General features: G+C 45.0%; 2 protein-coding genes across 2 annotated transcripts in view; one reads left to right on the top strand and one right to left on the bottom strand.

Annotated features, from left to right (window-relative positions):
• DOCK5 (dedicator of cytokinesis 5) overlaps window positions 1–12,477 on the top strand; it is a 93,071-nt gene extending 80,594 nt beyond the window's left edge. Inside the window, exons 49-52 of the mRNA XM_088179833.1 lie at window positions 1,031–1,208; window positions 4,945–5,056; window positions 6,624–6,721; window positions 8,375–12,477. Coding sequence (XP_088035959.1) covers window positions 1,031–1,208; window positions 4,945–5,056; window positions 6,624–6,721; window positions 8,375–8,476 — 490 coding nt within the window. The 3' untranslated portion in view covers window positions 8,477–12,477. The remainder of the gene's footprint in view (window positions 1–1,030; window positions 1,209–4,944; window positions 5,057–6,623; window positions 6,722–8,374) is intronic.
• Window positions 12,478–12,679: 202 nt separating this feature from the next.
• GNRH1 (gonadotropin releasing hormone 1) lies at window positions 12,680–17,397 on the bottom strand. Its single transcript, XM_014885164.2, has 4 exons — window positions 17,335–17,397; window positions 16,644–16,785; window positions 15,127–15,222; window positions 12,680–12,838 (listed from the first exon to the last, which is right to left on the bottom strand). Exons 2-4 carry the CDS (start codon window positions 16,782–16,784, stop codon window positions 12,800–12,802), a joined length of 276 nt encoding a protein of 91 aa, XP_014740650.2. The 5' UTR covers window position 16,785; window positions 17,335–17,397; the 3' UTR covers window positions 12,680–12,799.
• Window positions 17,398–19,129: the final 1,732 nt, after the last annotated feature.

The following is a 19,129-nucleotide window of genomic DNA, read 5'->3' as shown; positions in this document are numbered from 1 at the left end:
CTTTGCTTCTAAGTCTTTGCAATGCCCTCATTATGGATTAATAAGTTTTGAATTTCTATAAAGAAGAAACGTGCAAATTTATGCCTCACAAATTTAATACCACAATTTTATTATTTTATATTTGTATATTTGTATGTTTCTTTTTTACAGTTATTATTTTTATATTTTCCTCACACATTTATTATTTATTATTTATTATTTATTATTTATTATTTATTATTTATTATTTATTATTTATTATTTATTATTTATTATTTATTATTTGTTATTTATTTAGCTTTCCCTTCAAACCAAATTGTAATAAATTTCTAGTTTGCATTTCTCAAATTATCGATTAAATGCCTCATGAACACGAATCAGGACCACTTCTGGGACCATCGTTTAAACTGTAAAATTTAATTCAAGCCAAAACTTCCTTTATATATATAGGAAAAAAGAGTGTTTCTCTATAAGCTCAATTTTTAAGTCTCAAATTTAATTTCCATATTTAATTTCAATACCATTGTGTTGATAGTGGGAATTGAAGCCCATTGCTCCCTCTGGAGCCCCAGTTATCCCCAGTGCATTCCAGGTGCCCATTGCCTCTGTTTCCCAGGAAAATGGGGTGTGAGGCCCCACAAAGTGATTTCTTTTAGTCAATAAATGTGAATACACAGCAATGGTTTCACTCTGTCTGCAGCTCTGGAAAGGAGCTGTCCCAGCTGGGGACATCTGTGCTGTCACTTGTCAGGACAGTGACTTCACAGCTGGCACAACCAGGGGTCAGGTGGCTCAAGGTCAGTGAGACTCATGGCTGAGCAGGAGCTGCAGCTCTGGCTCCCTCTGCAAGCAGAGCACATTTCACCTTGGACAAAATCCCCAGAAATTCAGAATTCCAGAGGTGACAGCACAAATCCCACTGAAAAAATCCACAGTCCTGCCTCACTTTTTCCCCATAATCCCTTACACAAACGGAGAGATCACAGCTTTTTAACAAATCCGTGCCTGATGGCCTCGTGTTTCATGTTTTTCTCACTCTTTTGGGCCACAGATCTACCCTGGAGCCTCTCTTGGAGAAGAGAATATCCACATCTTCCAGGAATGAGGAGCTGCCCGTGAAAGATGATGGTGACAACAGGATTAGCAAAGTCAAGAGGAAGGAGTGGAGCATTAGCAAGTCTCAGGTTATCGTGGAGAAGGAGCCACAAACAGAACTGACTTCCAAAATGGTAAAAAAAAAAATAAAAAAAAATCATAATAATGACAGCAAGAATAAAAGCCACAGCAGGAGCTGAAGTGTTTCCATTGCTCTCAGCCATGCTGGGCAGGGGGAATTTCATTAAACGCTGGGAGGGGCTCAAATACCAAAAAGCCTCGATCATCTGAGTAATTCTCGTTTTTTTAATTTGGAAAATTCGTGTCACAGGCCCAACTGCAGCTTGGCTGGAGGTGCAGGCTGGGAGCAGGAGGCACTGGTGGCTCAGGGAGGTGCAGAGCCCTGGGGTGCTCTCAGCACCAGGGAAATCCCTGCTTTTGTTGGAGCAAGGAGCCCCTGCTCAGCCAGCCGGGGATCCAGCTGCCCAGCCAGATGTTGAGCAGCTGTCAGGCAGCACAAACCAAATGTCCTGTGAGGTGCAGAGCCCTTGGATGGGTCAGGGCTGTGCTCTGCTCCAGCCCCTGTGAGGGCAGGGTGGTCATTCCTGGAGGAATGAACCAAAATCTGCATCCCCAGAGGAGGCTGGGCTGAGGAACAGACTGGAGGTTGTTTGGGTTTTAAGGCTCACAGTGGGGGATGAGTTTCAGCCCATGGGTAGAGCTGTATGACCTTGGGGTGTTGTCCTGGTGGACATAAAAATCATGTTACATCCTGGGATATTGTCCTGGAGGATGTAAAAACTGTGTGACACCCTGGGATATTGTCCTGAGGGACATAAAAACTGTGTGACACCCTGGGATATTGTCCTGAGGGATGTAAAAACTGTGTGACACCCTGGGATATTGTCCTGAGGGATGTAAAAACTGTGTGACACCCTGGGATATTGTCCTGAGGGATGTAAAAACTGTGTGACACCCTGGGATATTGTCCTGGAGGATGTAAAAACTGTGTGACACCCTGGGATATTGTCCTGGAGGAGGTAAAAACTGTGTGACACCCTGGGATATTGTCCTGAGGGATGTAAAAACTGTGTGACACCCTGGGATATTGTCCTAAGGGATCTAAAAACTGTGTGACACCCTGGGATATTGTCCTGAGGGATGTAAAAACTGTGTGACACCCTGGGATATTGTCCTAAGGGATCTAAAAACTGTGTGACACCCTGGGATATTGTCCTGAGGGATGTAAAAACTGTGTGACACCCTGAGATATTGTCCTGAGGGATGTAAAAACTGTGTGACACCCTGGGATATTGTCCTGAGGGATGTAAAAACTGTGTGACACCCTGGGATATTGTCCTGAGGGATGTAAAAACTGTGTGACACCCTCAGGCTGAGAGAATTGGGCACCCGGGTGTTTCAGTGCTCCTAATCTCACTCGACTTGGCTGCTGATCTGATTTAACACAGGCTCATTTTTCACAATAATGACAATACACAAATTCCTGTATTTCCCTTTTCCTCTCCCGGGTTCCCAGCTGACTCTGGCAGGGACAGGCAGTGCTGATCCATTCCCAGGAATTCCCATCAGGTCTGAGGGATGCTGCCAGGCTGCAGAGTGTGTCTGAGAAAGGGATTTGTGCTTCCAGGCTGCTGTCATTGGTGCTGACAGGATTTCCAGCCCAGGGAAATTTGGTTTATGGATGAGGGCTGGCCCTCTGCCTCTGGAATTGCTGTTGAGTGAAATCCCCAATATTTCTGAAGGGTTCCAGTCCTGTTTCAGGACACTGCAGAGCCCAGGAAAAGCTGCTTTTATGGCTGCTGTGCTCCAGGTGAGCACTGGAGTTGGGCAGAGGGATTTTCTGCAGCTCTGGACTGAGCTTCTGGAAAACCAGAGGGAAGCAAAGAGTGCCTGAGCTTTGTGTGTTTTATATCCCCCCGTGTGGGGTCCCTTCTGTGCACAGAGAAATCCTGAACTGCTGGGGATGGGGAATTGACCTCTGGAAAAAAGAGTTTAATTATGTGTTCATGTGCCAGCCTGCTCTGGGGAGCAATGAATTAATATTTAAAAGGAGCCCTGGACTTTTGGGGCCACACTAAGGTGGCCTCGTGGTTTGAGTGAAGAGCACAAAGGAAGTGACACTGGAAGGAGCTGGATGCAAATTCCCAAAGGCAAAGGATTTGCTCTCTAAAGCCTAAAATAGACTCATTTCACCTGCAGGATACCAGCAGCCCTGACCTGCACCTAGAATTTCATTTTTCTTTATTTCTTGGAAAGACTTGACCCTCACTTCCCTCCAAAGTTTATCCACAGAGCTGCAGCACTTTTTCAGTGTGGCACCTTCCCTTCTTAATTAACACCCTAAGGTCGTTAAAAGCAGTTTAGGGCTGCTCAGAAGTGCCAGGGGAGCTGAGCTGGGAGCAGAGAGGGAGCCTTGGACACAGCCAGAGCAGGGCAGGGCAGGGCAGGGCTGTCACTCCTGTTCACATCTCTGGTGCTGGGTGTTTGTGTGAGTGTCACAGCTCTGAGTGACCTGGGGGTGCTCACACCTCTCTGAGTTACCTGGGTGTGCTCACCTTTCTTGTACCAGGTATTTGTGTCACTATGACAGCTCTGAATTACCTGGGGGTGCTCACACCTCTCTCATTTGGGGTGTTTTTATCACAGTGACAGCTCTCAGTTACCTGTGTGTGCTCACCTGTCTCATTTTGGGGTGTTTTTATCACAGTGACAGCTCTCAGTTACCTGTGTGTGCTCACCTGTCTCATTTGGGGTGTTTTTATCACAGTGACAGCTCTGAGTTACCTGTGTGTGCTCACCTCTCTCATTTTGGGTGTTTTTATCACAGTGACAGCTCTCAGTTACCTGTGTGTGCTCACCTGTCTCATTTTGGGTGTTTTTATCACAGTGACAGCTCTCGGTTACCTGTGTGTGCTCACCTGTCTCATTTGGGGTGTTTTTATCACAGTGACAGCTCTCAGTTACCTGTGTGTGCTCACCTCTCTCATTTTGGGTGTTTTTATCACAGTGACAGCTCTCAGTTACCTGTGTGTGCTCACCTGTCTCATTTTGGGTGTTTTTGTCACAGTGACAGCTCTCAGTTACCTGTGTGTGCTCACCTCTCTCATTTTGGGTGTTTTTATCACAGTGACAGCTCTCAGTTACCTGTGTGTGCTCACCTCTCTCATTTTGGGTGTTTTTATCACAGTGACAGCTCTCAGTTACCTGTGTGTGCTCACCTGTCTCATTTTGGGTGTTTTTATCACAGTGACAGCTCTCAGTTACCTGTGTGTGCTCACCTGTCTCATTTGGGGTGTTTTTATCACAGTGACAGCTCTCAGTTACCTGTGTGTGCTCACCTGTCTCATTTGGGGTGTTTTTATCACAGTGACAGCTCTCAGTTACCTGTGTGTGCTCACCTGTCTCATTTGGGGTGTTTTTATCTCTCTGACAGCTCTGAGTTACCTGTGTGTGCTCACCTGTCTCATTTGGGGTGTTTTTATCACTGTGACAGCTCTGAGTTACCTGTGTGTGCTCACCTGTCTCATTTTGGGTGTTTTTATCACAGTGACAGCTCTCAGTTACCTGTGTGTGCTCACCTGTCTCATTTGGGGTGTTTTTATCACAGTGACAGCTCTCAGTTACCTGTGTGTGCTCACCTGTCTCATTTGGGGTGTTTTTATCACAGTGACAGCTCTGAGTTACCTGTGTGTGCTCACCTGTCTGATTTTGGGTGTTTTTGTCACAGTGACAGCTCTCAGTTACCTGTGTGTGCTCACCTGTCTCATTTGGGGTGTTTTTATCACAGTGACAGCTCTGAGTTACCTGTGTGTGCTCACCTGCAGGCTCTGTGTGTCTCTCTCTCCCCAGGGCACGGCAGGGAAGGCACAGAGGCCCAAGAGTCTGCAGCTGGGTGACAACAGGCTGACCCTGCCCCCCTGCAGCCCTCCCCCCATCACCCCCAAAACCCCCCGGACACAGAGTGAGTCCCTGCCGCTGGAATTTTGTGGGGGTGACTCTCGTGTGGTGCTGAGGGAGGGAGGGAGGGAGGAGCTGCTCCGAGTCACATCACGGCAGCTCAGGGCTCTTGGAAATCTGGAAAATCAAGATTTATTCCGTGGAAACGCGTTTTAAAATGTTATTTGTGGTGTTATTCCGTTTTGCACATTAGGGTTTTGGAGCACAAACACAAGGGGAGTTGAACCCCAAGTTGTCCCCAGTGCATTCCAGGTGCCCACTGGATAATTTCAGAGATTTCCAAAATGTGCTGAATGTAAAACAGAACAATAATCCGATCCTGGAAAAGGAGAGGTGGGGGGGGGGAAAAAAAAGGCCTTTCTTGTATATTCAGGAAGTTCTGTAATTAATTCTGCAGCAACGTTTAAATGTGGCTCAAGGTAAAAATAAAAACCCCTGGGCAGCTGCACCCCTAGAATTCCCTGGCTGCTGCATTTCTCAGTCTGCTGCTCCTTTTTGAAAGGAACAGAAAATTCCTGGGTAGGACCTGGCTCTTTGTGTGGGTATCAAGTCAGAATCCAGTGCAGATAATGATCTGAACCTGCATAAAATTGCCACGAGAGGATAAAAACAACAACAACAAAAATATATTTTTATTCATTATTTATTTATTTTGTTTATATATATATATATATATATTTATTATTACCCCCAGGCAGGGGATGAGTTGGTGAAACAACCAGAAACAAATTCAGGAAATCTGTGAAAAAAAATCTGTGAAAGAAATGTGAAACCTCTCTCTTCTCCTTAGCAAGGGATTTAATTGCTGGAATCTTTGTGAAATTTGGGTTTTATCTCCTCCATCAGAGCTTTGGGAAGTGCAGGGAAAACATCCAGGCAGGTTCAGCCACAGATGGAAAGCACAGGAATATTCCATGAGCTCCCCTCAAATCCGTGTCCAACACCATTTCCCATTCCTTATTTATTCCTTATTTATTCCTTATTTATTCCTTATTTATTCCTTATTTATTCCTTATTTATTCCTTATTTATTCCTTATTTATTCCTTATTTATTCCTTATTTATTCCTTATTTATTCCTTATTTATTCCTTATTTATTCCTTATTTATTCCTTCTTTGTTCTTTTTTGGTTTTCTTTGTTCTTCTTTGTTCTTTTCTTGTTTTCTTTGTTATTTTTGGGGTTTTTTTTTTGTTCTTTTTTTGTTTTTCTTCTTTTTTTTCCTTTTTTGTTCTTTTTTCTGTTCTTTTTTATTCTTTTTTTGGTTCTTTTTTCTGTTCTTTTTTGTTCTTTTTTTTTGTTCTTTTCTGCTCTTTTTTATTCTTTTTTTTGGTTCTTTTTTCTGTCCTTATTTTTCCCTTTTTTGTTCCTTTTCTTTCTTTTGTTCTTTTTTTCTGTTCTTTTTCCCCCTTTTTGTTCTTTCTTTTGTTCTTTTTTCTGTTCTTTTTTTTTCCCTTTTTTTTTCTTTTCTCTGTTTTTTTTCCTATTCTTTTTTCCCCTTATTTTCTCCATATATATACATATATATTTTTTTTTTTTTTTTTTTGCTATTTCTCCTCTCTGTGTTTCTCCAGGTGTCCCCTCCTTGCAGGCTGATGGATTGGCCACACCACCCCCCCCTCCACCCAAAAGCAAACCCTACGAGAGCAGCACCCCCAGGAGCTCCGTGGAGGTGAGGAAATGAGGAAATGGGAGCTGGGGGCACCACTGGAATTTTCCAAGCTGCTCTTGGGGTGGTGCTGCTTGAAACCTGTCTCATCATTTCACTGCTTCACTCCCTGAAACCACAAAAGAAGGAAATTTTTTTTTTTTTTTTTTTTTGCTTCAGGAGAAGGCAGTGCAGTGCCTTTTTTGTTTTTTTGTTTTTTTTTTTTCCAACTGGGAGTTGTGTTGTCCCTGGTCAGGAAGAAGGTGTGTGGGGGTGGGAAGAGATACAGAAAACACAGCAGAGCAAAAGTTTCAAAAACATGATCAAACTAAATAATGCAATAATTTGGGCTGAAAAAGAAGTGTGGGTGGAAAATCTCAATTTTCAGAGGTCTCCAATGTCTCCTTCTAAGCCTCAGCTTGACAAAATCTGATTTTACAAGCCATTAATGACTTTTCAAAAGCCTGTATTTAAACCCTGCCCTTTGTCCCAGTTCCATTTTCTTGCAGCAATATCAAACTTTCCCTTTCTCAGTGCTGTGCCACTGATGTTTCTCTCACACCTCGCTGTCTCCAGGCTGTTTGCAATCCCTGACGTGCAAATCTCGTGTCAGAATTATTTCACCTGGCCCTGGGATGAAGGTGCTGGGGATTTGGGAGTACCTGAGTGACATAAACTGGGATTTGGCCAAAAAGAATTTGAGCAGTGACCACATTTAACTGCTTTAGCAGCACAGGAAGACAAGAAAACATCTCATCACTTAATTCTGTGTTGTGGCACTGGAACAAAGCCTTGAAATGTGGGATGGGCAGGAAATTTTTTCTTCTTTGCCCTTCATTTGGCTGGAAGTGGCTGCTGTGGTGCTGTGGCCAGCAGAGATCCCAGGGATGCTCTGGGAGCCCCTGGATCAAGAGGATTAAGGGAAGATCCTCCTTCCCTTGAGTGTTGTGAGGAAATTCATGACTGCCATGACAGCATCCCCTTGGCTGGCTTGGGGGGAAAGGATTCCCAGGGCTGCAAAGGGACATTGGGAAGGGTTTTCTGAAGGGTTTTGTTACTCTGCTGTTGCAAAGTTGGGAATTCCTTTGGTTAAAACCGTGCTGAAATGCTGATTTTGGCTGATGAACCACACAAGCTCCTCACTCTCCTGGCCTTTCCCATCTCATTTATTTACAGGATGCCCCTAAAAATGGGCAGAGACAACTTGAAAAAACTCCCCTCAGTGCAACAAACCCCAAGCCCCTCTGCAGGCAGGCAGGATGTGGCTTGTTTAATTAGAACTCCCATTTCAGGCTGTTAAGTTTTGCCCTTCTGATTTGAACACATTTTACATCCTTTTGGTGCAGCAGGAGGAAAAAAAACCAAAAAAAAAACCCCTGAATTTTGAAAGCTGGAAGGAAATGGGTTTGTTGCTGAGGGATAAAAATGCTGGAGTTGGGCTGCAGGTCAGAAGCAATTAAAGTCTATCCTGGGCATGTTTTAGCAGCTAAAACATTTCAGCTTCTGTTCTTTCCTGGGGATCTGTCCTCGTTTGGCCCCTTCACGTGGAGCTGAGGCTGAACTCCAAGGTTTGCTCCTGCAGGAACCATCAGGACCTTTTGGGTTTCTCATTTGGTGAAGCACAACTCCTTCCCCTTGCTTTATTTGATTTCTGTGTGTGTGTTTCCATCTCCTCAGGTTGCTCCACCTCTGCCCAGCAGACGAGAGGCCAAACCTCCCCCTCCACCCCCAAAAACCAGGAAATCCAGCGTGGTGTCCTCGGAGCAGGGGCTGCAGTGAGGATTTGGGGTCCCAGCAATCCCCCCCATGCCGTGGCTGCTCGATTTCCAGTGCCCTGATTGCAGCACTTCCCCTGCAGTTTTTTTTTTTTTTTCCTGGGAAATGCCACAAAGGAATTTTGGGAATGGGTTCCCTCCCCTCTGTTTGTGCAGTACTGACACACTAATCCAGACATCTCCCTACTGGAATTCTTCTCTCTCTCCTGCTCTTGTCTGTCCCCAGTTTCTCATTGCTGCAATCCCAGCAGCTCCTTCCCAGTGGAACTGGGAATCCTGGGCTGGTCTCACTGGTGGGATTTCCTGCCTGGGTCAGGGTCTCTGCTCAGCTTGTGCTTGGTTTGGCACAAGATCTCATTTTGTGCTTTTTAATGGGGTGGAAACAAATCCCTCCTGTGAATGTTTGAGGTGACAGGGGCTGCACTTTTGCCAGGGCTGGACTGGTACCAGCTGCACTGATACCAGGACTTTACTGGTACCAGCTCCATAAACAGCTCGTGGCCTGTTTATTTATCATCAATATTGATGAACATTTTGCTTTCTCTTCCAGGAAATAATTTTGTTTGTTAATTCAGTCATTTTGCTTCTGATGATCTTGTAGAAGTTGGGAAGAGCCACTAAAACCCTGCTGTGAGGGTGTTGCTCCCAGCAGGAAATGCAATTATTGTTGGGCTGGGGGTTCACAGGCCATTCTTGTGCTCCCTTGAGTGAAATGTCTTTCTGACCTTACTGCAGAACCAACGTTTGTTAAACCTCATGAAAAGTTTTCCTCGGCAAAAACTTTTTCAGGGAAAACCAAACCCAACAAAAACCAAACCCAACCCAACAACAACAACCACCCCCGGGAGAGTTTTGCTCAGACTGAAGTTGTCATTTCCTTTTGTTCTTCCCAATCCTTCTGACGTCAGTGTGGCTGCAGGAGCCGCTGTCAGCAGATTGTTCTGGTCCCAGAGCCATCCCGGAGTGCCATCACCTCCAGCTTGGAGCTGCTCTGGAGGTGGCTCTGCAGTCACATCCCATCCATCCCCAGCCCGCTCGCTGCACTCGCTGCCTCCAGGCTGCTGCATCCCGGGGGAAATCTCGGGAATCTTCCTGGACACCCTGGCCAGGTTTCCCCCCCTCTCTGGGGCATTGTAGGATGTGTCAGCTCCTCGTTGTGTTCTTGGACGCAGACGCTGCTTGACTTGAAAACCGCTGGGGTTTCTTGTCTTTGCATTTTCTGTCCCCTCTCCCTCCCTTCCGTGCTGCCTTCGCCCCAGGAGCTTCTGAAACTTCACTTCGGCATCAACTTGTGGAGGATTTTGCTGCAGGCAGAACAGCAGGATGTGGTGTGAGCTGTCTGAAGTGCATCTTAGCAGCGTCATTGTTAATTCAGTGCCTTTCCCCGCTCTGCATCTGCCCCTGAGCTCAGTCCTGGCTTGTGCTGGGAGCAGCTCGGGTTTAACTCGTGCAGTCAATCAGCTCAGCGCGGATCCCAGCAATGCTTTCCCAGGTGTGGACAAACACCTGGAGCTGGTTTGGTTCTAAGTGACTTTGGAGTTCTCTTTTGCAGCCTTTTTATTTTGTTTTAACAGCCTTTCCATGTGGAGGTACCTTGTGCATCCAGGTTTTTTCCTGGAGAAGGGAACCACACAAGAAACGCTCACAGGAGGAGCTCTGAGCTCGAGAAGAATATTTCAGCTGATCTTTAATCAGCTTTTTGCTCTTTTTCTCGGGGAGATTTGGCTCTGGCTGCATTTTTTTGCAGTTACAGAGCAGGATTTTGAACAGAACCCTTGGCATGTCAGTGGTTAATTAACCACCAGGGATAATTATCCCTCCCTTCCCTGGGGGTGCAGTGCCAGGGGTGAGAACAGTTCCACCTTCAGCTCAGCTCTGCCTTCGAATTGCTCCTCTCACCTTAAACCTCACCTGGGTTTGCTGCTGACAAATTCAGGTTTCTCCTCTGCCTGCCCAGTTGGGCACTGGGATGGGACCCTCTGAACTGGGAGGAGAGGAGCAGCTGCCACTGAAGAGTTCAGGACAAGTTTTTCCCCTTCCCAGGAAATTTTGGGTATTTTCACTGGCAAATTTCCCAGAAAGGGCTCTAAATTTGGTTCAATTTTTCATTTTTTTTTTCCCCCCTTTTCAGCATTTATTTATATTGCAGAATTTGTAACCTTGTCCCACTCCTCCTCCTCCTCCTTTTGGCAATGTCCAGTTTCTCTTACCTGGCTGATAAAATTTGGCATCACTGGCTCAGAGGAGCAGGAGGGAATTTCTGTTCTGTGCCCAAATAATTCAGGGCTTTGGGTCAGGTTTAGGGGAAAAAAAAAATCATCCAAGTGTCAGGTTTTTAAAAGCAGTTGGGCATTTAAGGTGTGAGGAAGAACAGGGCATTCGACTGATTTTAAATTAGTGGAATTAAGTGCCCACTCTTAGGAGAAATCCCATCAGAAATCTGATTTTTTAAAGTGTTTGCTCTTTGCTTGGGTACCTGCCTGACTTGAGTTGTGAGATTTCATTTTCAGAGACAATTTCAAGGTGTCTCTACCTTGTGTTTTTTTTTAACAAGAATCATCTCTTCAGGTTAATTAGGTGCTTTAGGAAATGCCTCTAATGTGTTTTAAACTGAAGGGTTAAAAATGGGAATAAGACTGCCCATAATGAACATCTCTGCACACCACAAATTACAGCAATTTCTGCCCAATTCGTGGTTTTGAATAAAATCTCAAAACATCCACTCTGCAGAGGAGACAAAACCTAATCCCATTTCAGAGCCAAGCTGTTCAAAACTGCTGTGAAATCTCCAGCCTTTGAAGATTTGAGTTTTTCCTCCTTTGGAGAAATGTGCTCAACACTTGTTTTCTGAAGCTTTTAATTAAAATTTCTCACGCTGTGATAAATTCCTTAAAAAAATGTGACAGCCTCTAATCCACACGAGGGGCACGGGCAGCTTTGCCTTTCCGTGGATTTTTTTTTAGGGATTAGGAAAGGACACAGATTGCAGGGGGAGCAGGATGGATGTGCAGAGGATTTTTGGGAATCTGCATCCCATAAACTCGCTGCTCTCAGCCCAGTGTTTGCTCCACACCCACACCGAGCTGCACTTGCAGTGACAACGCCCCAGGTTTTTCCTCTCCTTATTTATTTTTTATCGTTGTAAATGGAAATAATAACTTTAAATCTGTAATTTAACGAATTTTATGTAGTGAAAACATTCCTGACCTGCTTTTGCTATCTTCTTTTGATTATTTTTATTTTTAATTAAAAACTTGACCTTATTTTTACTGTTGCAGACCAAATCCTCTGGTGATCCAGGGTGAGCTTTACCAAAGACTACAGCAGGGAGGAAAATTAAACAAATAATGGGATTTTTCTGGCACAAGGTTCACCTGATTCTTCTCTCTGAACATTAATTAAAGCACCTTTAGGACAGTTTGGGCACTACAGGGGTTACTCCAAGGTTACTTCACCTGTTTTTCAGGTCCTCGTGGTGCTGGCTTCTATTTTTAGGCAGAGTTCACCAAAGTGTATATTTTGATTATTTTTTGATCCCAATGTACATTCGATGGATTTTTCTCACTGTGGCATCACAAAGGTTTCATCACTCTGAACCCTGGGATGAATTCAGGAGGATTTGGGTGTTGTGAAAGGAATTTTTGTGTGTTCTGGGATCCTGGATTGGTGGTTTCATTGCAAACTCCCTGAAAATAAAATATTTGGGGTTTTGGGGGTTTTTTTTTCAGTCTTGTGCAATTGAATCAGTAAAAAAATACAGCTTTAAAGTGGCTGTGGAGAGAGCAGGAGCTGCAGCTCTCTGCTAAATGCCACACAATTCACTAAATCTGTAAAGCAAGGTGTACAAATTTCCTTTTTTTTTTTTTTTTAATGTAATGATTGTTGTAAAGTTTGTAAATACATTTTTAAAATAAATGTAGTTTTTATGACTGAACCAGAAAAAGAAGAGCAGTAAAAGTCTTTTCTCCATGGACCACTGATGGAAGGGGGGGGGTTAATTCCAGAAGTTTGGTTTTGTTGTTTTTTTTTAATTGAAGTTTCTTTGTTTTACCCAGAGGGGAGTGAGGTGAGGCCGTGGTTTTGTGGAACAAAAATTATCAAATCCAAATTATCCCTGCAGGACTCAAAGCAGACCCTGCTCTGCTGCTCCCACTCTGCACTGGGACGTTTTCACAGAAATCCAATAATCTACACAACAATTTTCCACTATTTTCATGCAGTTTCAGAGTATTTATTCACACGTTGATCCAAGCAAAGAGCATTTGAGGAGGAATTTATTTTAACCCAGCTCTGAGACCTCCCTCTGTGGCTCCATTTGGTTTTGGGGTTAAACTTTTCTTCTGCCTTCTCCCTCCACCAGCCTCTCCTGTAACCACACACCAAATTCTGGGTTTAAAGAGCAGAAATGACTTCGGGGATGGAATTTTCAGGTGCTGAAATATCACAGAGGTGAAGCCCTGGGGTGATTTGGATGGAGATGAACTGGGTGAATATCTGGTTTGGTTTTTTTTTTATCCCTGTTTTTGTGCCCACCTTCACCAGGAAATGATAATTGGAATTTTTTTCCATGGGGGTGGAATTTTTCCAGCCACTCCCCTTTCTTTCCCTGTTTTAATATTCCTGGAATGTGTTGGGTTGGAAAAAGCTTCATTTATTTTCAATGTTATTAAGCAGCAAGAACTGAGGAGTTCCTGAGCAAAGCTCAGGATCTGGTGGGGTTTGGTCCTTTCAGCTCCTCAAAGCCAAGTTCCCCTCAGTGAGCCAGAAAAGACTCAATTCAAATATCCTGGTAATTATTCTGGTGTGTTTTCCTGCCTAAAATCATCTCTTCCAGTAAAAAAAAAAAAAATAAAAAATTAAATATAATAAATGACTGCTGCTGGCTCTTCACTGTGCAGGCAATGCTGCTGGAAATCATGGGCCACGATTCCAACACATGTTCAGTACAAATAGGATTAAAGAGGAGCTAAAATCATATTTATTTCAGCAGTTTCTGCATGGAAATCCAGTGGAATTTAGGCTCTGCATTACTGCCCCTGATTTTATGAGCCTTTTCCAGGCCTGGCTCCTCAGTGAGAGGCTGGAGAGGCTTCCAGGCACTCAGAGCTTTGGGGTTTGGCTTCAAATTTAGAGATGGAGCTTTTGGGATGGCCCAGGAAATGGGGCCCATCTGGCCCTGCCAAGGCACTGCTGGGATAATGACAAATCCCATTTTTTTCCCGAGAAGGCTCGTGGTGTGTCAGTGCACTCACACGGGAGGGGCTGGGCTGTGCAGCAGCTGATGGATGGAAAATGAATTTCCCAGCCTGGGGACACCGGGAGCTGCAGCTTCCATCTGTCCTGAATCCTGCAGGGACTGGGACAGGGACAGGGACAGACAAGGGACAGGGACAGGGATAGAGACAGACCAGGGACAGGGATAGAGACAGGGACAGGGACGGCCCAGGAATGGGGACAGACCAGAGATAGGGACAGGGACAACTCTGGGACAGGGACAGGGATAGAGACAGGGACAGCCCAGGGACAGGGACAACACAGGGACAGTTTTTGGACAGGGACAGGAACAGGAACAGCTCTGGGACAGGGATAGACTAGGGACAGGGACAGGGACAAGGACAGAATAGGGACAGGGACAGACACAGGGACAGCCCAGGGACAGGGACAGTTCTGGGATTTGGACAGGGAGAGGAACAGCCCTGAGACAAGGACAGGGACAGGAACAACTCTGGGACAGGGACAGCCCAGAGACAGGGACAGCCCAGGGACAGCAGCTGGAAGTGCTGTGGCTTCTTGGGGACCTGGGCTTGGTCTGGGCTGATTGAGGCAGTGAGAGGAATGAGGGATTTGTCTGTACAAACCAGCTCTGGGTCTGCTGGGAGATAAAACCAGCACTGAGAGAGAAAAGGAACAATGGGAAGGATTCCACTGATTGATGAATGGAAAAATAAAAAAAATATATTTGCCTTTACAAACAAAGTGTAGGTTTGCTGATCAATGAAATTGGATATTGAAAGGTGGAAGAAGCAATGGGGGAAAACCATGAATTCTGTAAGAATTAAAAATGCCAAGGGAGGGTTGTACATTAGAGGGGAATCTCAGGGATCAGGGGTTTGGGAAGTCTGGGCCTCTCAATGATCTCAGCCCATGGGGAAAGAGAGAGGGAAATTGGGATAAAAAGGGAGGGGAGTCCTCCAAAAATGTGAGAGAGCCCAGGGGAATGTCCCATGGCCTCTGCCTTTATCCCAATAAAGCTCCAGGGCTCCTCTGGCTCCTTTTTGGACACTCTGGAGTTTGTGGGTTCATTTTCCTGACAGCAGGAAATGCCTCTGCTCCAAGGGGAGCTTTGGAATGATGGATCCCTGTCCTGGGAGTGTCCAGGGAGGGATTTGGGAACAGTGCAGGTGACAGTGAGGGACCAGGGCCATTCTGGGTAATTTTGGAACGTGGAAAGTGTCCCTGCCCTGCACAAGGTGGATTTTAGAGGTCACTTCCAACCCAAACCATCCTGGGATTCCACAATAAGGGCAGAGCCATTATTTCCCCATGTGACCTAAACTTTACCCCCTTTTTCCTCCTCACCACCCTTTTTTCCCTCCCCTTACATCTTTTCTTTAAATGTTCCCGTAGTGATGAGAGAAAATCCCCATTTCTCACCACGGCTTCCTTCAGATCCCTGATCCTGGAATTGTGGTACGAGCCCGGGCACTCCCTCTGCTGCACCTCCTCCAATTTTTCCATTTCATTTGCAGCCTGGATTGGAAAAGTGACAGAAGGAAATGATAAACCTTCAGGAAAGGAGATTTCTGACTGTACCCCAGTTAGAGATGGAGACAAAACTGTTCCACTGGAATTCACCTTTTCCTCACAAAACCCGGGATGCTGGAATGAGGAGGAACCAGACATGAAATATTGATTGGGAAAGAGGGGGAAAAAACCATCACCTTCCACATGTGCTTTGTCATTTTATTGCTGAGCATCCACCACGTGCAAATTGCCAACGTTTGAAGGGAAGTGGAGGAATTGTCCTGAAATAAATTGTCATAAATTGTCCTAAAATAACCCAGCAGAATGTTGGAATTTAGGGAGAGGATGAAATGAGATTGAACCTGAACCTCAGAGCTCCACCTCTCTCCCTTGGAGCTGGCTGCCCAAAATTATTCCCCAGTGCTTCAAAGTTCAAAGAGATTTTATACACACTGATTATTAAAATATATCTGGTTTTTTTTTTTTTCTCCACACAGTAGTTTCACTTCTGCCAGGCTGACAAATGTCACCTCACCCTTTATTTTCCAAATCCTGCTTCAAACCAGGTGTTTATGCCCAAATCTGGGGCTGTTTGTGGGGCAGACACAGGGACAGGTGTAGAGGGGAAGCCTTTGGCACATTTTTGGCTGCATTTTTTGCAGGTCAGTGTTGTTTCCTTCAGGGAGCTCCTGGCTCTGATTCTAACAGGTGTCCTCACACCACTTTATAATGGTTTAAAAAATGAAATCAACATTTCAAAGGAAATTAAAATTTAAAAATTGAATTAAGAGATGATATTTCATGTTTGGAATCAGATGTTTATTAATTCTTATCTAAATTACAGTGAGTTCTTCAGCACTTCAAGCCAACAAACTAAAAATGGAGATGTATCTCTCTCTCTCTATAAGATCTTTTAAGGCCAAACTGTCCAATTAAGAAATTACACCTAAATTATTTTTATTTTTAATTCAATAACCACACACCCATGACCCACAATGCAGAATTACAAAAATACCACCTAAACCCATGAAGAAGAAAGAAACCTCCACCCTAAAACCTCCATCTTGCCTTCTACACATCACTGCATTCTAAAATTCCAAATTTTGCACCAAATTCCAAATTCTACACATTTCTATTCAAACTCCACACCAGTGATCCCAGTTCTAGCCCTCAGTTTTGGAAACCTCCACAGCCTCAGGTCAAAAGCAGTGGGGGTTTTTTGTTGGTTTTTTTTTTTTTTCTTTTTTTTTTTTTTTTGTGTTTTTTTTGGTTGGTTGGGGGTTTTTTGGTTGTTTTTTTTTTTTTTTTGGTTTGTTTTTGGGGGGGTTTTGGGTTTTTTTTTTTTTGTTTTCCCTGGGGGTCAGTGCCTATCATCACAGAAAACCCAAAATTCCAGAATTTCAAGAGTTTCCCAGCCCAGCACCCACCTCCTGGAAAGGTCCCAGCAGGTCCTGGGTGCTCCTCTTGCCCCCTGGCTGGAGGCCATAGGACCAGTGCTGGGCCAGGCACAGCCCCGTGGCCAGCACACACAGCAGGACAGTGGCCACCATCCTCCTGGACTTCTCCATCCTGCCAGAGACAAAAAAAAAAAAAAATAAAAAAAAACCAAAAAAAACAACACCTGTCTGCTCAGAAAGGCTCCATGTGGAGCTTGGAGAGGAGGGATGGGAATGCTGGAATTGATGGAATTTGTGAGTCACAGAAATGTGGGATATGCTGGGCTGGGAGGGATTCACAGGGATCATGGAATTCCAGCTCCCTGCACAGACACCCCAAAAATCCCACCCTGTGCTGCTCCAGTTCTGGTCTGCACCTCCTGGGTGGGATTTGCAGCCTCTCCAAGTGTGGATTAGCTCACTTGAAAGACATTGGACATCTGAAAAATTTGGATCAGCTCTAAATTAGGATTTCTGAGCTCCAGGCATGTGTGGACCTCAAAGGTTGCATTCCCTGGTGGTGTCTGGCAGATGTGTTCAGCTCATTCCTGCTCTGATGTCCCTGCTCCTTAAAAACTGCCCTTTGCAATCTCTTCTAATCCAATTTTTTTTTTTTTAATAGAAGCATCTGTAAGCAGAGATAAATAAAAAAGGAGTGTGAGATGTTGTCCCAGCCCATTACCTGCTGCCTGAGAGAGGTTGTGGAGTTCCAGCTCTTCTCCTCTGGAAAATATTTATAAATGTGCTCTCAGCTCACTTTTTATACCCAGTGCCACCCCTTCCCCAGCAGGAGATTTTTTCCCCATTCTCCCTCCCAGGCTGCAATTTCGGTGTTGCTGTTACAGTGGCTGTCATGCAGCACAAGTAAAGCCTTTAATTGGAACACCCCAGTGCAGCAATTAAATTCAGCTGTTTTCTCTAAGAGCCATAAAAGTAACAGCCTGGCTTTTAAAAGGTTGTAAATCCCACACTGGGATCCTGCTGGGAAATGCAGGAGCTTTTCTGTCGGTGAGTTCTGCTTCCTTTAGTAAAAGTTCTTGAGTTTGAGTTTGTTGAGGGTGTGAAATGGGTGAAGAATTGAGCTCCGTATTTAAGAAACCTGGAATGTTTTGGGTTGGGAAAGAAATTCATTTATTTCCACCCCTGCCACGGGCAGGGACACTTTCCCCTCTCCCAGGGTGCTCCAAGCCCTGCCCAGCCTGGCCTTGGACACCTCCAGGGATGGAGAATCCACGATCCAGGCAGCACCTCGTGCCCATCTTCATTTTTATCAGGCACAAAGGAAACTTTTCTGTGCTCTAACAGGAGCCTGTGGTTGCACAAGTGCTCAGAGCACCTTGAAATCCTCCTTGATTTTAAATTTCAGGTGCCTTGGTGTTCTTTGCTCTATAAAATTCCAGCTGGGATTAAACTGGATGAGTCCATGGTTGTAAATGTACTTTGTTGGCATGAGGGAGTCCCTGGTGTGAATAGGATCCCAAAAATCCTTTATAGAAGGGCCTGGAGTGGCAGGGACAAGGGGGAATGGGTTTAAACTGACAAGAGAGGAGATTTAGGTTGGGAATCTATAATTTGGGTTTATATTAGGATGAATTCCTTCCCTGGGAGGATGAGGAGGGGCTGGGATGGAATTCCCAGAGCTGTGGCTGCCCCTGGATCCCTGGGAGCAGCCTGGGACAGTGGGAGGTGTTGGGGATGGGATTGATGGAAATGATCCTTAAGGCCTCTTCCAACCCAAACCATTCCATGATTCCCTGGTTTTCAATCTTTAGTTTGTGCACTGCAGTTTTATAAAGATTTATTTGCAATTCAGGAATTTTGACTGCAGAAATTGTATTTTCCCTCACCTGGCAGCTCCTCTGCCTTGCCTCTATGCCAGCTGAATGTTTCATGTTTTCTGTTCTCCAAAAATCCTCTGCTCCAGCTCCCCTGGCCTCTTGGAGCTTTCATGGATTAAAGTGATTTAATAAGTAAATAATTCAGGGAGGATTTGGTGACTCTGAGCAGAGTCACCCTTCCTGCCCCAGTGCTCCTCCCACTCCCTGATCAAGCTGTGAGCAAAGTCGGGCTCAGGGGGAGAAATGTTCCTGCTCCTCTGGATTCTGCACGTGGATTCAGCCAGGGATTCTCCTGTTTGGAGCCTCCTTCCTGCCCTGATGAGCCTTGCAAAAATGAGAGTTGTTTAAAGGAAAAAGCAGATTTGGTTTGGACATTTAAAAAGAGCTTTGCCCAATAATTGCTCCTCATTAACCACCACTTACCCTGGGCCTGATGAATCTGCTCCCAACAGCTTGGAACAACTTTTATCTCCACAGGTTTCTGGTGCATCCACAGGAATTGGACTTTTATAATCCTTGGGTCTCTTCCAGCCCAGGATATTCCACGATTCTCTGACTATTCTGCCCCCAACTATTTTACAAAGAAAATAGGAAGGCTTGGGGCAAAAAGGCTGAGAAGTCTTGGAAAGGAATGAGAAA

The sequence above is a fragment of the Sturnus vulgaris genome, chromosome 28 (assembly GCF_052056855.1).
Source record: "Sturnus vulgaris isolate bStuVul1 chromosome 28, bStuVul1.hap1, whole genome shotgun sequence".
In the NCBI taxonomy this organism is placed as follows: domain Eukaryota; kingdom Metazoa; phylum Chordata; class Aves; order Passeriformes; family Sturnidae; genus Sturnus; species Sturnus vulgaris.
The sequence above is the reverse complement of the archived record's forward strand: the minus strand, read 5'-3'. Positions and strand labels throughout refer to the sequence as shown.